Below are 24471 nucleotides of genomic sequence, written 5' to 3' on the forward strand. Positions count from 1 at the left end.
GACGTTTTCTCCTGGTTTTTGCATGCCGGGATTTAAAATACAATCATTAAAAGTCTTGGTTTTTAATCATATTTTAACGTAATCGTAAGCGCGCCGATGACTTATGCTTTATCTAAATAACCATCCGATAATAAGAAGATAAAACGCACAGACGTTCAATTGTACATATTCATGAGATAAATTTTCTATGTTAAACTTATATATTCGAATTATTTTTGTAGACAACACAAAAAGTTATAAATTTATTTTTAATTAATATATTTTCGGACTGATAAGGTGAACAAAGTAAAGTAAAATAATCTGTAAAGACAATATGTTGCTGTACTCTTATTGACCTTTTACTATCTCTGCTATGACTTGGTTGATACGATGTGTGTATTCACGGTTCTGTGGCAATACTCGTAGATGGCTTGTTGAAAGGTAAATTGTTATTTGCACTTCGGTATTTAACCACGCCTCTCGGGCACACCTTGCCAGGTGTGACTGTCTATTCTAATCAGTGAATTATAAGACAGTGATCATTCAATACACATATTTAAAATATATATTCAAGTTGGTGACAAATAAAAATTGATCGCCGTGGAATTATTTCATTATGTTTGGTGCTATTATTTATTTGAATTCAAATAAGTTAATTTACTAAGAAATAGACAATTTTCGGTTAAAGACGGGAAACTTAAATCATATGTTCGATTGAAATGATTAATCATTTACACCTTTTGTCCTTGATTGATGTCTAATAAAAAGGAGAACTTAGAATTTATAAATAGCTTTACCAAAGTATTTTTATTTGTCTTTATTAGGCATATAAATGAATGAGAACACTTAGATTTAGACTTTTTAAAAGCCACGTATAAATTAATAATTGGAACTCACTGAAGATAACTCTACCGAAGCGGAATATAATATGAACGAATAAAGAAAAAATATTTTTCTACTTGAGAAGTTTTAAAAAATTGACAGCAAATTTAAAGTCTTCTTGGAATGGAATCGAAAAATTACGAATAGATATTCTTTATCAAGTGTGAAAAACGTCAACCAAAATTAATCATAATCGGGGACGTCCTTATTAAAATAGTCTTCGTCTCACAACGTATAATACTTAATAACTATTTGACCAAAGATGTTTAAAAACAAAAGACAACGAATTTAATGTCATCTTTCCCTATTTTTGAATGTAATTATAAGTCTGTTCAACTGGCAAGAATACCCCTAAAGCGGACAAATATCTGACAAGCAGTTTATTCTTTAAATTTGCTGTCAGTGAATATCAAGAAAGAAAACAAATCCCGAAAATGATTTGAAACTTTAATACTCAATAGCTTTCCTAGAAAATATTCACATCCCTCGGGGATTATTTGTGTACGTCCAGTTGCATATGTCGGAACAATTGTGGTGATGACGAATTTCTTTCTTTATTCGAGAACAATCTAATTGATATATAAATCTGTGATTTTACTATGTATGTATAACTTCGATGAACCAAAGCAAGTTATAGATCGACCTGTATTTAAATCAAATTGGTCCTCTTCTTCTTCTTCTTTTGGTATACAATAGTCTATCGAATTGGATGATTACATACTGTTGGTATACGTGGACTAGTCTATTTACAAAACTTGTACCACAATTTGCACAAAATGTATGTTTCTTTCTTATGTTCAATGTATACATGTATATATTTTAAATTGCGCTGTAGTTCCGTAACTTTCTATCCGGGCGTATAAACGAATCGTTGACAAGTGCGCACATTTTTTTAATCAAGATTTCTGGAATGATCCAACTATGTCCTTTACTATTGACAACGAGTAAATATAACATTTTCCCAGAGACATATAATACAATTATATGTCTCTGATTTTCCCAAATTAACCCTTGGAAAAAATACGTATATTTGTATATCTTCAAATTTTTATTTTTTTTGTATCAATTTTTTTTTTATGAATAATATTCTTTACACCAGAAATTTTATTTATAAACAAGCGTATGAGTTAAGTAACGACTAGTATATTATATCACTTTCGGACACGCAAGACAGAGATGTATATTATACATGCACCTGATAGTTCAAAATGGAAAGTTATAAGTTATCGGCCGTGTACACTGATCAATACCTACAGAAGTGAAACGATGCATAAACTTGCAAGCCCGACAGGAAATCGCTTGAATACCTGGACGTGTCACCTTACACCCCTCACAATACCTTTGGGAGTAATACCTTAAGCCAAGCGGGTGACCAGTGGAGCGAAGATCCTAATTTATTTGAATAAAGTATATTACTTTAAAGAATTATGAACGAATTAGATTTTCGAAAACAATTTTCACGGAACACTTATTTATGATTTGAACTTTGACTTTTTAACTAATTCCAATATTAACAGTTTAAAAATAACAGACTATATGGTTATTAAAAAAATAAGAACATTTTCCGTATCAAGTTAGTTAGTCAGATAAAACAACCGTACGATTGACAAGATATCGACACGTAATTAAGACTACATCGGTTACTGTAGTTTTGTTTCTTTGTGGTTTATAGACATATCGTGATTTTTATTTGGACAAGATAACAAAATGGCGGAAGGGATAGAACTGATACTCGAAATTTAAAATCGATGGTGATCTCTTATCTAGCGGAATAAAACTTTAATATTTATAAATTTGAGCATTTTTATACAGAATGGACATAATATCAATTTTTGATTTTTTTGCGAAGTTTCCCTTTAATAATCGCTGGATACCAATTTTCGTGGATTTAATTAGACCAGAGGAACCACGAGTTCAAATATTCTACGAATGACAAATTTCTAAAAGCTTGAATACAGACTTTGCTGAAACCGTGAATTGAAATATCCATGAACATGCAAGTTTTCCTCAATCCACGAAAATTGATACCCACGAAAATAAATGAATCCACAGTATTTAATAAACATACCTGCCAAACAAGTGACTTAAAAGCCAACTTCCTCAATCTTGTTGTCAAATTTCCACCAGCTACACAGAATGCCAAATTCTACAATAAAATGATCATGTTAAAAACAGTTATCTCCCCATATCATGGTTTCAAAAAACAGCAGTCATATAAACAAATCATGTGATCTGCACAACATTCTCAAATGATAAAGCATTTTTGTCGTTTTTTCTCCTCACACAGGCTTAAACTTTCTTTCGTTAGTTTGTATATGCAGTTAGCATGCACAAATGTAAATAACTGTGCATATTTACTTTCAGCAGTGACAAAATATGTTTGAAACAGCTTTTCAAGTTTTTTTTATAAAATAGAATTAATAATGGTTCCCCAGTGTATTGCCTGCAATTGCTGCTTTCAGTGAACAAGTGTAAAGTTGACCATCAAAAATGAATCAGATGCTAATTCTTGATCTTAAGATTACATCCTAAGTGTCCAAGTTTCATAAATCATGATAATAAAAAAAATATATACACAATATTTTCAAGTTAGGATCAAGTAACACAAAGCCATTGTTGTTATTGGTTTTGGTAGGTAGCTTACTTATGTAGTAATTGCACACTACAAGTAAATCGCTAAATACATTTAATAATTAAGTATGAAATATCAAAACTGAATAATTCAATTGAGAACATGTCAATTTATCAAATAATATAACTTATCGCTATTTTGTGAATTTTTCCTTTGATTTCTTTTGTGATAATTTTTCATATCATGCTACTCACTTGAGACTGAATATTATCGCTAGAAACTAAGGAGGCATATGGCTTTGTTAATGAAATTGACACGTTGTCATAGGTAAAATAGCGATTAACAGATTACCATTGGTCTTCTCAACTGCATTGTTTTTCTCACTTTTGCCATCCCGGCTCAAGCGAGAAAATCAATCTCAATCAACAATAATCTATAAATAATATCATTTACAATTACTTACAACAATAAGTTTACAGGTAGCTGAACCAATAGCTACAGCCATTATTATTCCAACTAACATTTCAGAAGTAGATTTAGCTTCATCATCATCTTGAATGGTAAACACCTAAAAATATATCACATATTTTATCCTATATCATGGGTACTCTAACTAGGATTCCAGAATATAAACACTTTCTTATGCAACAGTCAATAATTGTGTGGCATATAGGGTTAAAGAAGACTGCTTGAATTTTAGTTTTATTAATCAAGATGCACTTGGCATGAGCAACAGAAAATATACCTAGATTAACAGTTTAACATATCAAAATTAGTACATGATTCTGCTTTGACAGTGCAGAAATGTATATTTTTTTAACAAATCATAAATACTTCTTCAACACAAACCTTTAAAAATTCCGACAGGATAATGGCAAACATTGGCTGAAATCCCCCAGCCAGGATAGATATAATAATTCCTAGCACAATTAAATGCCATTCTGGTCCGTTCATCTTTAAAATCTTCTTCATTGGAACAGTTGGTATATCTTCAGATTCTTCTTTCTGTAATAAAAATTGATAAATGCAGGCAGGATGTTTTCTCAAGGATGCCAAGAAAAAAATGCATGGGTAAGTTTTATTAGACATAGACATGTAAGCACTCAATAGAAATATCGGTTAAAAAAGCTATTATTGAGCAACCTTACCAAGCTTAAATCCCTATAGCATAGGATTGAGGTGATGGATATTAATTGAAATGTTTCAGATCAGCTATAATAGAGTGGCAAGACAGTGGTAAAATTACAAATGTATGTGCTATGAGTAATATTTACCTAACTACAGACATTTCATATTGTGAATAAACAAATATGGAAAGGGTTAAGATAAAAGCCATCCATGTAAATATCTCACTTAAAATGGCAAATTAATTTCCACTATTCTATGCACATTTATACTATAATTTTAGAAGTTTTACCCAAAGGAAAATACATCATAAGAGTCATTATTTAGCCCTTGAACTTTCTAAAATGTTATAATTTATTAAAGACTTTTAAAATTCATGCTTATATCATTGCCTACTTTGCAAGATCCTCATGTGTAGTTAAACACCCCCTAGTAAATAAAAGAAAAAGTTTATATAACAAGGACACTTTATTGCAGGCTGTCACTATGATGTCAATTATTATTTAGAGATTAAGAACAGCAATAAAATCACCGTTCCTTTGCTATATTTGTGTTTATTTTTTAAATGAATGTTCTAATTTTGTGTAATGGATGATTAACCTATATCCTTTGACTTTCTATAACAAGCATGCCGAAATTGACACTTTTGACCAAATTGGCAATACTACACATATTTTTGGTCAAAATAGATAGTTGCATAGGATTAATAAACAAATACATATTAGTATCTAAAATACATTTTGCAGCAAAATATCTTTTGGGTAAGTGCTACTGAGACAACATGGTTCAGATAAATTATTGGTTTTTACCTTCCTAGCATTGAATTTCTACATTTTTGCTACGTATTTTGAAATGTTCGTACTTTTGTAACATTTAATAGATTTGTAAATAGAGTTTCAGGTATCATCATGTTCAAATTGATGTGAATTTTGAAACATTTGCTTAAGCACATCAGCATAAATTATTTTTTAATTGCATGTCTAAGCAAATTCCATATTTCTATACACATTCAACCCTTTAGGTTGTGAAAAATAGAACATGTAGAGATATATACCAAACTTAATAAAATCTCAGTCCAAGCCTACCCAGTCTTAGCAAATGACAATATTTTAAAGTCGTTTATATGACTATCAATGAAGAACAAACTGATTTATTTGTCTATTAATACCAAACTAGTATGTTTTCACAGACAACTCATCCTTTTATAATACCTGATCATCTTCTTTATCACTATGACTGCTGATAACAGAAACTTGAGACTGTGGCTTGTGTTTCTGTAACGATGATATGCTGAATGTCCTTGGGCGTATCAATGAATCTTTTTCCCCAATTTCCTCGTCATTTGCAAAGAATTCATGTTCTAACCCTTCCACAACTGTGAAAATAATTAACATTTCAACTAATCTGTGTTAATAAATGACAAGGATCTGAAAAATTGAAAATTACAGATTTTCAACTACAAAAATAACAGAATTACAGCAAAAGAAAAGCCACATTACAAATGTTTACACCATCATAAAATTGTGTTGTTAACTTTTAATTAGGTATGCAATAATGATAAAGTTTGATTTCAGAAAAACTAAATTAATGACAAGCATTGACATTAAGGGAGGCTGAAAATCCAAAACATATTATGTTTTCATCTGACAATTTGATATCATTGATGAACCATTCCAAAATATTCCATAAACGCATTCAACCATCATGCATCCTTTTACCAGCAGTCACAATTAAACAAATTTATTATACCTTAATTTTGGTAAAAGCATTTAACAAAAATTAAAGTGGTCAGCATTTGTCATTACATGTACATGTACCAGTAAATGACTATTTCTTAATGTACAACTGATTAAGAAAGTGTTCACAGATTACATAAAAATAACCAAAAAAATTACAGAAGTTTTTTAGTACATTCAGTAGCTTTGTGAAAATTGATTTGTCATTCATTATACATAGGGTAAAAACATAACAAATAGATTCATGTCCATGATATCATTCATTTGCAAGGGTAATGTTAGTGTTCTATGCAATGTTTCATGAAAATTAATCTAGTGCTACATTCTGTGACAATAATAAGCTAAGTAAAGAATATTTACTCATGCAATCACATATCAATAACCTCATACAACATACTAATATATCATTCCAACATACTTTCAGTACTATACAACAACAAAAATAAAATTCATGCAATTGACCTGCCCTTTTGTATATTTTTTAAAAGATGCTTTGCAGTAATTCCATTTTTTTTTTAAATGGCGCGATAAGTTCGTAGTCACTTTAGAAAACATGTGGACTATTCAATATATCAATTGATCTAAAAATAACATTTAACAGGAAAGGAAAAAGAACAATTTGATGTTTAATTTTACACTTGGATACAGTGCTTATAAATTAAAAAAAATAATAAAAGCCATCATTTAAAAAAAAAAGAAGAAAATACAGTATTTCATTTTTTCAACTAAAAATTAAGACAAGCATAATCTGACACCTAATAAAATGGTAAAAACATATATAGTAACATGCTAGGACTTCTAAAGACATTCATTAAAAGCAAACAATGGGAGACAACTCTTACTGTTGTAACTTACCACCAGTTAAGGAAGCACCAAGTGATAACAAACTTAATTCATTATCACTTAGATACTTTTTCTCCAGGCCAACAAATTCTGTTATCAAAAAAGTTGACATATGTTATGTTTAATAATCTATTAAAAGGCAGACACATTTTCAACATACACATGCTTATTTCTATGCTTCTGTCAAACTGATCTGGTTGTACAGTGGTGGATCTAGAAGGGGTTCCTAGGTTGGAACCCTCTTTTTGTGGATGATCAAAGCATTTGAATGGGAATATATAGTTGGAACCCCCTTTTTTTGGACGATCAAAGCATTTGAATGGGGTTATGTAGTTGAACCCCCCCCCCCCTTTTATAAATGACTGGATATGCTCCTGTTGTAAAATATTTTAGTTCAGTCTTAAGAGAAGATTGCAGGTAATTAGCAATGTTAAGTGTGCAGGTTTTATATAAAAAGTACTTACTTAAAGCTATCTGTGCCACTTTTATTTAAATGAGGCTGTGAATTAATAGCAGTATACTAATATTTGTCATATAAGGAGTGAGAACAATTACATGAAATTGGTATTTTATTTGATTTGGTTGTTTTTAAATCATTTCTTTCAAAACCTCTTTTTGCTTGACCAATAATTGAACTGCGCTATAGTTGCAATTAAATTTAAACAATGCAAATGACAATTTAAAAATGTAAAAATAACCCTTTCTCTAATTTTTGTGTTATTTTCACATTTCCTGACCGGTGTGAGAAAAATATTTCTCCTCACTAGTGAAAAAGCTGTTCTCGGCAAATGATTAGTAGAAATTTGATTATGACGTCAAAATGTTTTGTTTTCTTCTCACTTTTCCTATTGTGACGTCATCAAAATAGGAGACCTTGGCTGATGACGTCGCATAAAAAGAGCACAATTTTCTGAATTTTTTGAAAAAGAACGATAAAAAGCATTAGAGAAACAGATTCCAACACTATAACTCGTGTATTACGATATTTCTCCACTCGAGACAGTTAAATTTTATTATTTAAAGCGCGAGGCTTGCCGAGTTGCAGTGTAAGAATCTATATATCTTTAATAACAACTTACATTTGTATACTGTACAATAAACTAAGTAATGTATTGCAGTCATAGGCAGAAGCAAGAACTTTTGTAAGTGTAATTTCTTCTTGCTAGTGTATTTCTATTAACAATTACCAGAGTTTATAGGTCTAGCAATTTATTTTATCAATTGATGCACTACTAGCAATTATTATAAACAGAGTTGTGGTCTAGCAATTATTTTATAATTGATCAGTCTGGTTAGATTTAAACTTTGATTTGTTCATGACGTTTCTGACTGCAATCAGTCCACTAACACTCATATTCAAGTAACAGTAATAAGTTGATTTCTAGCAATGCTATGTACATTTAATGAACTTTATATCAAATCCTAACTTCAACATGAAATTAAATTGCAAAATGTTATACATGTAATTGGCGATATTGTTATTATAATTTTGAAATAGAATAAAAATAATTATAAATTGAAACATGGATGAACTCACTTAAGTATCAGTCTATGTAAGAATCAGGCAATTTTGAAAAAAATCAAAACATGGCTGAAAAAAACCCACATCCTAACCATTCTATTTTGAAGTAACCCTCATACTGAGCTAGAAATGGATGGTCTTTTGTTTCTGCATGTCTGTTAACTCGAGAAATCTCGAGATAAACTTTGGTTGGAATGATAGTAAATCACAGAGTTAGCTCCCCTTAATTGTTAATCTCTAGTGTATTTCAATCAAATAATATCTCCAATTACCAGAACAGGACAAGGAAACGAATGTTATATCTGCGCATCATTATACATTTTGAACATAAAGTTATGTCAACTTGAGTGGGTTTTTGTTTGTCATGTTTCACAACTGCCTGATTCTTCGGCAGACTGGCCCTTAAAAGTGACACATATAAGTGAGCAGATTTCAAAATATAAAGTTATAAAATTAAATATAATTTATATATCATATATACCTTCCTCTGATTTGTCAAGGTGCTTGGCCTGTAAGAAAAATATAATCAAACATAAGCTTTTTTTATTGTTCAAAATCACATACATAAAACACTTAAAATTATATATTAACATCTGTGTAAAATACACTGTGCTGCAAATTATCCTTTTGGGAAAATCTTAAGCTCATAACTCAATCAAACAAACTCAAAATGAGGCTACTTTAGAAGTTAATGCAGTTCTGTAGTAAATTCAATAATGTTGGAACCCTAATATGTAAGACAAAATTCATAAGTGTATTTACTGTTGTCTGACCGACTAATGTATTATAAACATTTGAAGAATGTAATTTGGGTTTTTTAATTTATTTTTCAAGGAGCCTTATCATACCTCCTCCTTTGAAAGATAGCTACCTAACAGATTATATGTTTCCCCTCTAAATGTCTCTTACTCCAACAAAATTGACAATAATAATATTACATGGAGAAGATTTAATGAGATTAAGATGAAAAAAACATGAACCTTTGTTTTCCTTTTTGGGACATCACTGGTTTGAATTTGCAATAAAATTTTGTAATAGTATTGTCAATAACCGGGTAAGAGACATAAACTAAGGAATAAGTTACCTGTAACATAACTAGCTGATGATACAATCCTTGCTTCTCCATTAATTCATCATGTGTTCCACTCTCTTTTATAACTCCTTGATCTATTGCATAAATCACATCAGCATTTCTTATAGTGGACAGACGATGGGCAATCACTATGGTGGTCCTGCCTTCCTGGGCCTTCAAAATATAAACAAATGATTTAAAGTTTCCTGACAGTATACAAATATTACTTATATATTTTTATAAAAAAAAAACTCCTACTTATCTTGCAGATTTAGCATTATCAACATGCAACAAATTGCTACCCCTGTTGTTGGTTAGCTACCCCATTATTGCTATGGACTTAAATATTCTTGTCCATCTCATTTTCCTTAATTGGTAAGACAGCTAACACACACTTGAAATGATACTTGAACCATTTAAATTCATATGTGTAGCATAAAGAAAGCAACAACAGCACAATTACAATACTTGACAATATCAGTTATTCTCTAGTAAAAATTCCTATTGTCTTTCAAAAAATGAAATCTTACGATCTTGTTTTTGTTTAGAAATTGTATTATTCATTCTTTTACCTTTTCTAATGCTTTCTGTACAATTCCTTCACTCTCATTGTCTAGCGCTGATGTAGCTTCATCGAGGAGAAGGATTTTAGGATTCCTTACTAACGCCCTTGCTATGGCTATCCTCTGTTTCTGACCACCACTTAACTGGGCACCACGATCTCCCACTAGTGTTTCATACCCCTGAAAATAAATAAAAGGTTAAGGCAATGATTAAATATATCACATCTATTTCAAAAAATGTATTGCTATTCAACAAAGAATTTCATCAGGTTTAGAAAAAAATGTAAATCCCCTTAACACTCTATCAACAAACTAATAAATGTCATACTTTTCTATAGGTCTTTTCTATATTAGCTGCTCAAGGAACTGTAATAAATTACTCAGTTTGAGAGCTATAGTGCATCACATAAGATATCTTGAGTGCTGTGAACTACTCATTCCTCCCTACAACTTCTTACTGAAATATTTTAAATAAATCAATGCATTGACCTTCTTACATCCCTATCAATGGTTGATAAACCAACAAAATACAGTTGGCAAATAGAAAAAAAACCAATGCAAATTATATTAATGTATCATGCATATATAAAACAATAGCAAGTTTGTGCAAACCAATCCAAGTTTATCAAATATCATAGTAAACTGATTAAACTTTAACTATACAATCATTATCAACCAAAACAATTTAGGTATGCATGACTTGTATGGATAGTTGTCTCATTGGCACTCATACCACATCTGCCTATATCTATACATTAAAATGACTATCGATAGGGTAATAAAACTAATAGTTCTAAAAAAAAAATAGGGAATGTGTCCATGTGACACAGATGATACCCCCAAATGTATATATCATATAAGGTTATACTAAAGGGACATAACTGAAGAACAGTTAAGGTGACAATTTAAAATAATGTACTTGATCTGAGTTTTGTGATAATAAGTATTCTGTTTAAGTTTCAACAAGTGAAACTGCGAGCTACTGCTCACTGATGATACCCCCACCGCAAGTGGATAATATTAATAGTGTAAAAATATGCAAGTGTTCGGTAAACAGGAGTATAGCTGACTTATATAAATCCTGAAACCAAATTTCAGAAATCCTTGTATTGTAGTTCCTGAGAAGAATGTGACGAAAATTTTCAACTTGGCTATCATGTGTAAAATCATACAAGTGTTCGGTAAACAGGAAGTTGTCAAGTGATCAATCTGAAAACGCATCACACGGTATAGCTGACTTAGATAAACCAAAAATTCAGCATTTATTCCATTTGTAAAGGGGCATAACTCTAGAACGGTAAAAGTTACGCCACCAAAAGTCAAACTTGATCTCTGTTTTATGGTAATAAGCATTGTGTTAGTTTCATGATATATGGCTGAAAAATAAAGTTAGAGAAAGAATACCAACTTTGAGACGTTTGGACATACAGACGGACAAGGGTAAAACATAATACCCCATCCACTACTACGCAAAGCTTTCTTGCCTTTCTTAATTATACTAGAAGTATTTTACCCATGTGTGTTTCTAAACTTACCTTAGGTAGCTGTTTGATAAAGTCATGAGCATTGGCCATCTTGGCAGCCTGTTCTATTTCTGCTTGTGTCACATTTATTCTACCATATTTTATATTATCAGCAATTGTTGTGGCAAACAAAACTGGCTCTTGGCTGACTACACCCATCTGTTTTCGTAACCAGTTCACATTTAAATCTTTAATATTCACATTATCCAGAAAAATCTGTAATGATATAGCTTTATAATTTCAGTCAGCTTATGGTTAGGAATTACTGACGCATATTATGTATTACAAAGTTTACACAAAAATGAGAGATCTACTGTATAACACTTTCAACATAAATATATTAATGAAGAAATTTGTTTACATATGTTATTTGTTTGACATAAAATCATAGGTGAAATTACTAATTACTAAATTACTATTGGAAACAATGTTCAAGTCCAAAAAGTGTTGATAACTTTCATCAATATTGTTGTCTGGACAAGTTTTTTTAACCTGTTACAAAACTATTTAAACATATTTTATTTCTTAATTTTCATATCCCCCAAAAAATAAAATAGGAATGTGGATATCTGAACATGTTAAAATGAGTTTTTATACATTAAATGGTGCAAAATCTATTTTTCTGAATAAGAATCTGCTGATGACTTTGTTTTTCATATGTTTGATATTAACTTTTCACTGATTATTTTTCATGACTGAATGTTCACTTTTGAGATCTCAGGTGCTTACCTCCCCTTGTGCTGGATTGTAAAATCTCTTTAATAGATATAGGAAGATGTGGTGTGAGTGCCAATGAGACAACTCTCCATCAATAACTGTTTTCCTTACCTCCCCTTGTTCTGGGTTATAAAATCTCTGTAATAATTGGATTCCTGTGCTCTTTCCACATCCACTGGATCCTACCAATGCAACAGTTTGACCTTTTCTGACGTCTAGTGACAACCCTCTCAAAACCTGAAACACAAAATACAAATTACAAATTGAATATTATGCATGTGTTATTTCAAACATGCTGTGAATAATATAAATGGATTAGTTTTGGTTTATATTGTCAATAAACTGAAATTGATGGACCTTTTATTTAACAATAGATTAAACTATATATATTTTTTGTGTGTGTACTATAACAGTGTAAATCAAACTCCTAAGTATTTTTCAGGAAGGCAATATGTAGAAATCATGGATGACAAAGAGCACCTGAGTACTTGAGTACTTGCTCCGAAGGCTGACTACTCGAGTACAGAAGTACTCTTCCTGACAAAGCAACAGGTCAAAACATATGATATCCAGATTATTCCTGTGATAAAATAAGTATAACATACCTGTACGTCTGGTCTAGCTGGATATGTAAAATATAGGTTTTTAAATGAAATATTTCCTGCCACCTTCTCCAGTATGCCTCCTTCTTTGGAGGAGAAATCAATTTCTGATTTCTGTTCAATAATCTCAAACACCTTCTCTGCTGCCCCTCTGGCATTGCCTATAACCTCTAATGTTGGAAAGGCTTGACCCAGTGACATTGCACCAATCATCACTCCCATAAATATCTAAAACATTTAAACAAGGTGTATTTGCTTATGAGGAATTGGTGAGTATGCAGTGTAACAAACAGATGTATCAATTTAAGTCACCCAATCAAGTAGAATTTATTACATTTCTGCCATACTATATTTTTTATTTTTAGTTCTATGGACATTTGATTGTCACTTTGAACTGAAGAAAAGCTTACTTTTTGAAGTATCAAAACTTTGTGCATTTCACATGCTATTTTGACAAATTTTTTTAAAGTGATTTATGTGAAGACTGATCAATATAAATTTAGGATGAAAAAGCTTTGTTTTAATGAGCACTACAGTTTTAGGAAGACAGAGTGCATAATGAGGTAAAAAAAGTTGTCTTACCGTTAAAGTCTTTCCTGGTTCGAATCCTGCTTCTCCATTTCGTATCAAATATATACCATACCAGAATGCCACAGCAAAAGCTGAGTAAATGAAGAACCAGAACACAGAAAGCCCTAGACCAGTAGCTATTCCTTTCCTAAATGCTTGACGGTTTGCATGTTTCAGGTTTTCATTGTATCTAAAAACCAAGATTATTAATTTAAGGTTGTTTGTTTTCCTTTATCCTTTACAACCAAGAACCATAAACTTGATAAACAAACCTTATTTTGTCACGTAAAAACTTTGAATAGTGACTTTATTCAAGATAGTACCAGTCTGGTTTATATCAGGAAAACACAATTAAAGAAACCCATATGTAATAAAACTAAATAATTCTGAAAAAGAGGATAAATTAGAATATATATATATGCTGTTCACAAGTACTAGTATAATTGTTTTATATATTTTTTTTCTGCTTCTTTTCAGTATAAGGAATGGAATTGGTACAAGTTGTACCAATTTACCTGATAAAGAAAATTACTTTCCAATCATATGACATTTACAAACATATATACCTTGATACACCTCTGATGTTTATCAATTGACTCACAACTCCTTGGTCTGGTTAATAATAATGATTGAAACAAATTTTCTTATTTATTCAATAATTGTATGATAGAAAAATTCATTGATACAAACAATTGCATTAGCATCATACCTTTCACATTCTCTTGTCTGTCCATTGAAAGCCATGACAGTTCTTATTGACAGAAACACTTCCTCAGCCACAGCACCAGCACTAGCATAACTCTGGGCTTCTCTACGTGAAATAGTTTGTAACCACTGAAATTGTAACAACAGATTTAATTTCATTGAAAACTGTAAGCACATCAAGTCATACCCTACTTCATTTGTACAGATGAACCAAAATTAATGTTTCACTAGCCAAAATCAAGAAGTTGGTGGTATGAAAAACTAAAATAAGAGGTATACATTGCAGTTAGATGTTTCTTTAAACAAACAGTTGGGTACTTAGGATCCTGTGAACATTTCTTTAAAAGAGCAATAATGTTACAATAATAGGTACTGAAGATTCAGTGAAAGTTTCTATAAAAGAACATATTTTAAGATTGATGTTTGAAACGCTATAAACCAGGATATTGTACTAGTTTTCCAAATTACAGCAATAGCTAGTGCCAAGTTTAATTCATACTGAGACAGCTGTATGTGGTTTTATGGCACATTTCTTACCAAAGAATAGCTGGCATTTTACTTAAGGTTCTCAAACTTCCACGTTTGTTGCTTCCAATTGATAAAAATCTTTTATCATGGATAATGAGTACTATGAATGAATGAATGAATAAATAATTTATTAAAGTGCAACCTGAATTGCCATTATATAATACATATGTTATAAACATTGTTATTTTCAGCCAGCCTTATAGGCTTACGAAGCACTGTCATTTTAAAACATTATTATACATATATAGCTACATTTGATATGATATAAAATATTACTATGTACCTGATTTCACTGAAGACCAACTCATATTTTCTAAAGTGTGAACTTCCCCACAGAGAAGGATTCTGGCATTTATTAATGTCAACACAGACAGTTTTCTAATTTTGAAAACTTGCTGACAACTAATATTTAGTTTTAAAGAACATACAATTAATTTCAAATGAAATCTCTTACAAACTTACCCTTGTCATAAATGCCCCAACAACTACAAGTACAGGACAAAATGCTACAGAAGCCAATGCTAACTTCCATCCACTTATAAACGCAATGACAAAAGCAGCAATGAATGTAGTAACCCATTGTATCATTGTGGTAACTTTATCTCCCATACCATCAAGAATTACATGCATATCTCTGTAATATAGCAAAATAAAAGTTTGAATGAAATAGATCATAGTGACCACTTTGTCTCATATACCATCAAGGGTCACATACATACCTATGGCTGTGACGGGCTATGTAATATAATAACAAAAGAAAATAAATTTATAAGAAACTGGATAATTGTAGGAATTTTTGTCCTCCATACCATCAAGGATTACATCATACATGTATATCTCTGTAATATAAAAACAAAAGAAAATAAATTAATGCAAAACTGGATATTTGGAATAGACATAAAGAAAATCTGACCAAAGTAAAATTCAACACCTAAGATGTAAAAACATTTATACATTTGAAGCTTACTCTGAAAATCTTGTTGACAATTCTCCACTTTCATGAGTATCAAACCAACCAATTTCTTGTCTCATCACTGATTCAAAATATAATCGTCTAATTCTCTTTATCTGCCTTTCAGCTGCGAGTGTCCATAACATTACAGCAAAGAAACCAGTGACAATTGCACCGACTCCAACCATGCTGAACAAAAACGCATATTCTACTGCTGTATCATAAACATTCGCATATTTTTCAAGTGCAGCTATTTGTGGATTGGTCACATTAGAGGTCAAACTGAAAAGAGACAGATTTTTTTTTTCTTTCAAAGAATCTTTCTTTGCACCTTACATGTACTTTCCATACACTGAAGGTTAAATATATAAAATTATAAAATATAACCAGCATACAATACCCTAAAAAAACTCCATTGTTATGGTTTTCAAATTTTCTGCACTCTTGTGTATTCTTCAGAATGCTTAAAGTTTTGAAAGCCAAAGGATTATGAATACACAAGGAACAATGGAATCATCAGAGAGTAATCTTTAATGTCTTTCATTATAAAAATTAAGGAAAGTGGTATGATTCATAATGAGACAATTATCTACCAGAGTTAAAAGTAATATGATGTGAGCAAATATTGGTAACTGTCAACAATGAAAAAGAAAATATACCTTAAAGTTCAATCATCAAAAGGCCCTAACTTGAAAAATGTGAAACAATTCAAACAAGAAAAATCAACTGCCTAATTTATAACAATTTAATTTACACAAAAAAACTGACAGTCTGTATTTAATGTTGATAAAATATCCTCATAACATTCATCTATTGGTCTTTGTTATTTATTGAAGAGATTACTATGTCACTATTGAATTAACTTGCAGAGCTAAGCCAGCTTTTACTACATCACTAAGGGAAGAAAAAATATTTGCTTGTATGTATATTTGCAGAACTGACATTGTATGTAGAAGGCACACATGAGAACATATATATAAAGGCATCCAGACCTGAGGGTGTAAGGTAAATGTAGTATCTGTGGTCAACTTAAATGATAACTGAACCATGAAATCATTGTGAGAACTGGTATTTAACTTACCTTAGGAAGAGTTGATTGCTGGGCAATAGAACCAATACAATTATTTTAAATAGACTGGTTCTTGTTTAAAGTAATCTGATGTTTTTTATAAGTGTATATGCACTCACTCAGATACATGTTAAAAAATATACTGATGCTTTTAATAGGTATACTGATACTTGTTAAAATTTTTGCAATAGTCTTTGTATGTATACTTACTTATATAATGTACTTAACTTTAAAGTAGTCAAACTGGTACATAAAGGTCATCCTTGAGATCAGAGAAAATGACCTTACACTGAGGGAGGTACTGACATTTGATTTGATTTTTAAAAGTCTTTTAAATGCATAAAACAAAGAATTATTTCAATCTGGTATACTTTTGAATCATGGAAAATTGCTAAGAAACATATTAAAGATGAAAATTATTCCAATTTAGGAGGAGGGTTATAGTTATTTATTTTTGAAATATCAGTCAAAGTCAAATTAACCCTAAGCCATGTGTGCATTGCTTAAACCTTCTTTAGCTAGGTCAGTTTTCATTATACATTTCTTATAAATTTTCCACAATTCAATATTATTCAAAAGCAGAAAGTGACCTTGGTTTTGGTTAAAAGAGGTGACCTCTTTAACAGGTTTGACTCACTCACAGCATATAATATGTTTTTTGTAGGTAAACTGATACTTTTAAGTCTTTAAAAGTATAAATATACATGCTAAAAGCATTATTGAGGTGAAGTGTATCCCTATAGAATCATGCTTATTTCTTGTATTTTGACATGATCCACCACTAATATCATGAATATTATTGGCTGTTTTATTCAATGTGTTTGTATGTTACACAATCATTCAAGTGCAAAAAAGTATTTTTTCTGAGTAATCGTTAACTTAAAAAACTCTTCTTTTTTTTTAAATGATCTAGGTTACTTATTTAATAAAAGTTCTACATTTTGAACTCTTTAATATTGTATTGTTATGTTAATAATATCACAACCATATAAATGAAATACTGAATAGATATTTAAAACTTTATTTACAAGTTTATGTGCTGTAATTTCATACCATGTCATGTATTATAAAAGTTTGAATTCTGTGAAGGCAGTCAAATGACAAACACAATTATCCTTTTAACATGTTTAAAGGGAAATGATCTTGCTCAAAAGAAGTTTATTGAAGTATTTATAATTTATATTATAAGTTATATATCAGGAGATTCCTGGAACCCCTTACCTGGATGAATTTTAGTTCTTTATTCTAAACTAAAACTTTTTTTTGAAAATGAATCAAATCATACTGGTTTCAGTATTTTTTTCATGTCTTTTTCAAATTAAACGGGAAAAAAAATAAAGATTTATTGTTACTCTGTCTGACAAAAATTATTTACAAACAGTACAATACAACTGAACTACTGTCATCATCTACATCACACTTAGTCTACAACTTCTTCAAATAGATTGACAGATTTACACAAAACTTGCACAGATACATACAGTTGTTAAAATGAAAGATGCAATTCAATTGCAAAAAAAATAACGACCTAATTTTATATTTTTTTTACCAAATAAACGAATTTGTCGTCATGAACCAACATGACCAAAGACCTCATAAGTTATAAACATTTCAGTATAACTTACTCTCAATTTTAATTATAAGATGTTTTGTGAAAAGAGTCTCAGGCTTCTGACTTACAATGTTCAGGCACATAAAGAATGTGGCAGGGTTGAACATGAGCGCTTGCATAACCTAGGACAGTGGTGTAACATAACATATTTATCAGGCTGGTTTATGATGTTTTACACTAAGTCAGTTGAACATGTACAGTAGACTCCACCTAATCGGATATCGGCTAAACGAATATATCGGCTATTGTAATATTATTTCAAAACACCAAACCATTCCCTATATGTTTAATGTTAATTGCATCTTGTAATCGAATATCGGATATAAGAATATATCGGCAAATCGGATAAAAATATTCGGGTAATTTTGTTAAAAACCATGTACAATCGGATATTTTCAATTACTTGATAATACTTTTGTTTGGGGGAACTGGATGAGTTGTTTTGGGGCTTTTGGCTACCTTTCATTTACTGTAAGTACTCTTATCTGTTTTTTGTTTCATTTTTCTATATATATGTAATGGGTTTTTTTGTGTGCCAATTTGTCTAAATAAATTACTGGTAATTCATTGAACAATCATCATATGTGGCAAAGGTGCTTTACTATTTTTACATGTCCTTTTATCTATTCTTAAATGATTACAATGTTAATGTACTTACTTTTGCATTGATAAAAGTTGCACATAATTTGTGTATTGAATCAGAGCATTAGCAACCTCTCCATACAATAGCAGATTTAAAGGCATACATGAACCCAGTCCAATTGCAAATATTGTCCCAAATATCAATATTACGATGTCAATCTTGTCAGCATACTTAAACTGAAAAAAACAGACACTGATTCTACTTTGTATTCTTAAGTTGAAAGTGTATTGTTGACACACAATAATGCCTAGTCTTTATCATGTTTATATAATTTTGATAGTTTCACTGGAATGCAAATGTTTTAATATAATTACTGTAAATGCAGAAAGTGTTGCAATGTATATTAAATAATGATAGAGTTAAAGAACTGCCTTCTACATATTGATTACCATTAGTGGTTCTACATAATGTGGAACTTATCAAACAAAGATATGAAGCCTATACTCTAGAAAGCAGTACTATCTAATATGAAAATTTTAATACAAAGAATGTTTTGAACATTACTTTAACTAGAATGCAACTTCTTTCAACAAATTGAAACAGTATTTGGTTTATATTATTTTAAGGCTCTAAATTTTCTATGGTCTCTTTTGCCACGAGTTAAATGTCAACATATAAATACATTTTGCAATAACATGAATAAGGAATGAAATAGAATTTTTCAATTGATATTTTAGATAAAAAAGAATTGTTAGTATATTATAAAATTGAGAATGGAAATGGGAAATGTATCAAAGAGACAACAACCCAACCATAGAAAACAGCAACAGCAGAAGGTCACCAACAGGTCTTCAATGTAACGAAAAATTCCAGCACCCGGAGACGTCCTTTAGCTGGCCCCTAAACAAATATATACTAGTTCAGTGATAATGAACGCCATACTAATTTCCAAATTGTACACAAGAAACTAAAATTAAAATAATACAAGACTAACAAAGACCAGAGGCTCTAATAATGTTATAATTACCTTCTCTTACAATCAAAATGCAACTTAATGTTGGTATTAAAGGGGGACTACTCCCTAATTAGATCTTAAAACTAACCAATCCAAAGATTCCTAGTGCTTGTTTTTTGTCTGTCACCACTGTCACTTCAGAACGCTTTTCATTGTAATACACTCCATTTGATATACCATGGCCATTTGACTCTCCATTTTCTTTACCATTTACATGGATGGTAATATCTTGCGCAGAGGTCATTGAAGTCATTTTGTACACTATTTGTATTAATTACAACGTATTTCTTATTACTACATGTACTAAGGGTTGTTATATTCAATCAAGTTCCTGAAAAATAAAAAAATATTTTGAAACAATGATTATAAATAAATTTTCAGATCAAAAGACAAAAGCTTTTGTTAGTCTTTTCCTAGAACTAAATTATTATCAAACTGCAGAAAAATGTAGACAAATATTAATTATCTGTTCATCCCCAAATTAGCACAAAATCTGCCCCTCCTCGTTTCCTCTCAAAAAGTCTCTTAATCCCTAAAGTGATCAACAGTAATTTATCTATTGTTATACATATCCCATTTTTTAAAGATACACATACAACTTTAAACAAATAGAGCAGTTAAATGAAGAGAAGAATATATTTCTATTAATATGACAATATAATTTCATTACAATTGAGGAATAGGTCTCAGAAAAGCTTGCAGGTTTTTTTTTTCCAAAATGGTAAAAAAAATCTGGCAAATGTTATGACTGGGTTTATTTTAAGCCTTTATTCACATGATTGACAAAATCATATTTTTTCAGGTTAAAATAGAAGTGTGTTCACTGCTTATCTCTCAACGAACAACCACCACTGATCATAGATCTTTCCTGATTTTCTGAAAATATTGATTACCTTTGAATTTGATTTTTTGGAGCCAGAATTTTTATTTTAACAGGAGAAGGCAAATATTATTTATTTCCAACTTAATGGGACCCAGAATATTTATGAATATTTCTAATTATGAAATATACTAATTTTGATCTGAGACTTCTATAACACTACTGTTATAGTAGTCTCAGTTTTGATAATGGATGAATACCTATTGTAGACAATAGACAATAGACACTATTTTATTTGCACAAACACATTTACATGAAATGGTTATGGCATACAAAATTAAGACAATAAACTGACAATAGTTAAATTGATTTCAATTATGTTAGAGTGACAGTGGTATTCACAGAAGAAGAAAAAGGCTATAAATATCAACAGTTAACACATTTAATATTAATGTTCATCAACAATTAAAAAAAGAACACAAACAAAAATCAGGTTGCATATTAAAAGAAATACAAGTTATACAGATGTTCTTAATAAAAGACAATCATTAATATACTTTATGGTGATTTTTATAATGACTGGTAGACTGCTATTTAAAAGTACAGTCAAATGCTTTAATGTTATAGTGGACTGCAATTTAATAAAGGCAGTGGCTATTTGACCGGCACCGGCTAAATAGCAAATTTGCTATTTGACCGGCACCGGCAAAATAGCAAATTCGCTATTTAGTCGGCACTGATTAAAACTGTTCATTGATGTGATTAATAGAGAATAAAAAGCTTCTTAATTATAATTTAAAACAATTTTATCACAATATCAAGCATTAAAAATATAGAACAATAAAAAATAAAATATTGAAGATGTAAATAATTTATAACTTTATAATATCAATTAAAAGTATGAAAACACATTTATATGTACATTTTAAATTTACTAAATATATCTTTTCTAAAATATTTATAAAAAAGTTAATGTCCAAATCTGTGTAAAATATCCTGCCATGCAATGAAAATAGTGATTTGTAAAACTACGTACATCATAATAAAGACAATATTAAAGTCAGGAACTGTTTTTCAGTGGTTGTCGTTTGTTTATGTGTTACATTTGTTTTTCGTTCTTTTTTTTACATAAATAAGTTAATTAGTTTTCTCGTTTGAATTGTTTTACATTAATTGTCTTATCTGGGCCTATTATAGCTGACTATGCTGTATGGGCTTTGCTCATTGTTGAAGTCCGTACGGTGACCTATATTTGTTAATGTTTGTGTCATTTTGGTCTTTTGTGGGTAGTTGTCTCATTGGCAATCATACCACATCTTCTTTTTTATATTTGCTACGAATTTCAAAATGACACATGATTTAACATTTGCAATTGTTACAAAACCAATTTTACCGCCACTCCAAACATGAACTACACATTACACTGGCTTGAGCCTTCCTTTGAATCTGCATCATATGTGCAAATGTGTCATATGTAGATAGGGTTCTTTTTCTTCTCTTTATATACGCCCTTAATAGCTTCCCATGCATATTTTTGACAATACTTTTTGATTTTTTCAATGTTCACAATTGAGTCCAAACAAGAGGCAGTTAAAAGTTCAGGTCTTGCTTTAACTTGTTCTCGTTATTGAAATGTTGTTATTAACAGCATGTTTGGATAGTATCCAGAAGTAAGCTTTGTTAAAAAAAATAATCCATTTTTTCCGTTTTTTACTTTTAAATGGACTTACATTTTCTGCCAGGAAGCAACACATTTACTCTGTGATTAAATTTTAAAAAAATAATGACTTTCTTATCTTTTTTTTCTAATTAGTACGAAACTTGGACAGAAGCTTGTTTATGATCAAAAGTTAGTACCTAGAAGGAAATTTTGTTTATTAATATTTTGTACCTGTGTATCTATATCTTACTTATACATGAACATTTTCTTCCAGTTAACATTACATAGTCTGCAGTTAAAGTTTTTAAAACATTTATTAGATTCATAAACTATCCTGGATTTTTACCAAACTTGGAAGGAAGGTTCTTGCAATCAAAAGATAGTATCAAGAGGAACATTTTTATTGTTTTTTCCTCGTTTTTGTTGAGCCTGCCGTTTACAGCTAAAGTAGGCGAGGCACTGGGTTCCGCGAAAATCTTACATTTTTTTTTTCTAAATGAGAGTTATATTTTGATTTTTAGAATATATTTAATTTGAAAGTTAAAAGTTTTTTTTATTGTACTGTATTTTTAATGCTTGATATTGTGATAAAATGATTTTGGATTATTATTAAGCTTTTTTTATTCTCCACTTATCATATCAATGAACAGTTTTATTCCGTGCCGGCTAAATAGCAAATTTGCTATTTTGCCGGTGCCGGTCAAATAGCAAATTTGCTATTAAGCCGGTGCCGGTCAAATAGCCACTGCCTTTAATAAAATTGAAATTAAGATTTTTATTAATATTTTGTATATAGGAATCCCTTAATGATGTATAGTAATGATACTTTATCTAATTATAACAATAACCAGAGATCTATATTATGTGTAGTAAATATGTCCATGTTTAAAATTTAATCAATAATGTGGAAACATGTAAAATTGTTACAAACAGTGTATATATAATACATATATTTATCACAAAATATTGAATTCATATAAACATGATAAATTACACTATATAGATTCTATATATATATATATATAAACAGAAAAATAAACATAGTATCCTACCTTTGTGGATTATTCCTGATCTACAAATTTACATATCAAATAAAATAGAAATGTGTTTGCCAAGCTTTTTAAATCCTTAATTCCTTGCATCAGAATGATACCTCTATAACCCTTGTCAGTTACATTCTACCTAAAACACAATTCAACGTTCCACCTATCGAACCCATTACGACATAGTTTCCGACCATGAAGTCCTAGCTTTTGACCTTCTGATCAGTTATTTTTAGGTCAATGTCAGAATTTTTTTTAAGATATCTATAGATCTATACTGAGCTAGCACCTTGTGTGAATTAATGATTATATTATTGTTTATATTATATTTTGTAAATTTTAATTTTTAAAAGTTACCATGAATTTAAACAAAAATGTGTACTCATTGGCGTTTTCCACGGTTTCAATTCGGAAAGCTATTTATGGTGGATTATCTGTATATTTTTCCTCCGATAAAATTTTCGTGATAGTCAGATACTATCAACAAGTCCACAAAGTATTAAAAAAAATGACTGTGGTTGTTAGTTTAGATGAGGTTCATAAGTTGTATATTACGAGAGGATAAAAAATACGCATTTTTTTTTTCAAATTTTCAAATTAAGGAAGCGTAAAACTGCGATTTTTTTTTCTGCAATAAGATTCATACGTATAGAACTTGAAAGTGAAAAATAAAATTGAGCCTAAAGCGTAGCTATATAAATAATTAACCTTTTTCTGACAATCGTTTCACTTATTAATCTCAAGGGGTACCGGGTACAATCAAAATCACGTGATGGAT

At 30.2% G+C, this 24471-nt stretch overlaps 1 protein-coding gene across 1 annotated transcript in view; it reads right to left on the minus strand.

Annotated features, from left to right (window-relative positions):
* The window catches only part of LOC134706874 (ATP-dependent translocase ABCB1-like), a 32894-nt gene extending 9032 nt beyond the window's left edge, over positions 1-23862 (minus strand). The window contains exons 1-17 of the mRNA XM_063566207.1: positions 23703-23862; positions 20259-20501; positions 19231-19391; positions 15907-16173; positions 15402-15573; positions 14416-14540; positions 13719-13896; positions 13140-13364; positions 12646-12771; positions 11830-12033; positions 10304-10474; positions 9744-9905; positions 9141-9168; positions 5770-5933; positions 4283-4438; positions 3897-4001; positions 2930-3007 (exon numbers count right to left, since the gene is read on the minus strand). Of these exons, the coding sequence (XP_063422277.1) occupies positions 2930-3007; positions 3897-4001; positions 4283-4438; positions 5770-5933; positions 9141-9168; positions 9744-9905; positions 10304-10474; positions 11830-12033; positions 12646-12771; positions 13140-13364; positions 13719-13896; positions 14416-14540; positions 15402-15573; positions 15907-16173; positions 19231-19391; positions 20259-20423 (2487 nt within the window). The 5' untranslated portion in view covers positions 20424-20501; positions 23703-23862. The remainder of the gene's footprint in view (positions 1-2929; positions 3008-3896; positions 4002-4282; positions 4439-5769; positions 5934-9140; positions 9169-9743; positions 9906-10303; positions 10475-11829; positions 12034-12645; positions 12772-13139; positions 13365-13718; positions 13897-14415; positions 14541-15401; positions 15574-15906; positions 16174-19230; positions 19392-20258; positions 20502-23702) is intronic.
* Between the last annotated feature and the right edge of the window lie 609 nt (positions 23863-24471).

Source organism: Mytilus trossulus, chromosome 2 (genome assembly GCF_036588685.1).
Source record: "Mytilus trossulus isolate FHL-02 chromosome 2, PNRI_Mtr1.1.1.hap1, whole genome shotgun sequence".
Classification (NCBI taxonomy): domain Eukaryota; kingdom Metazoa; phylum Mollusca; class Bivalvia; order Mytilida; family Mytilidae; genus Mytilus; species Mytilus trossulus.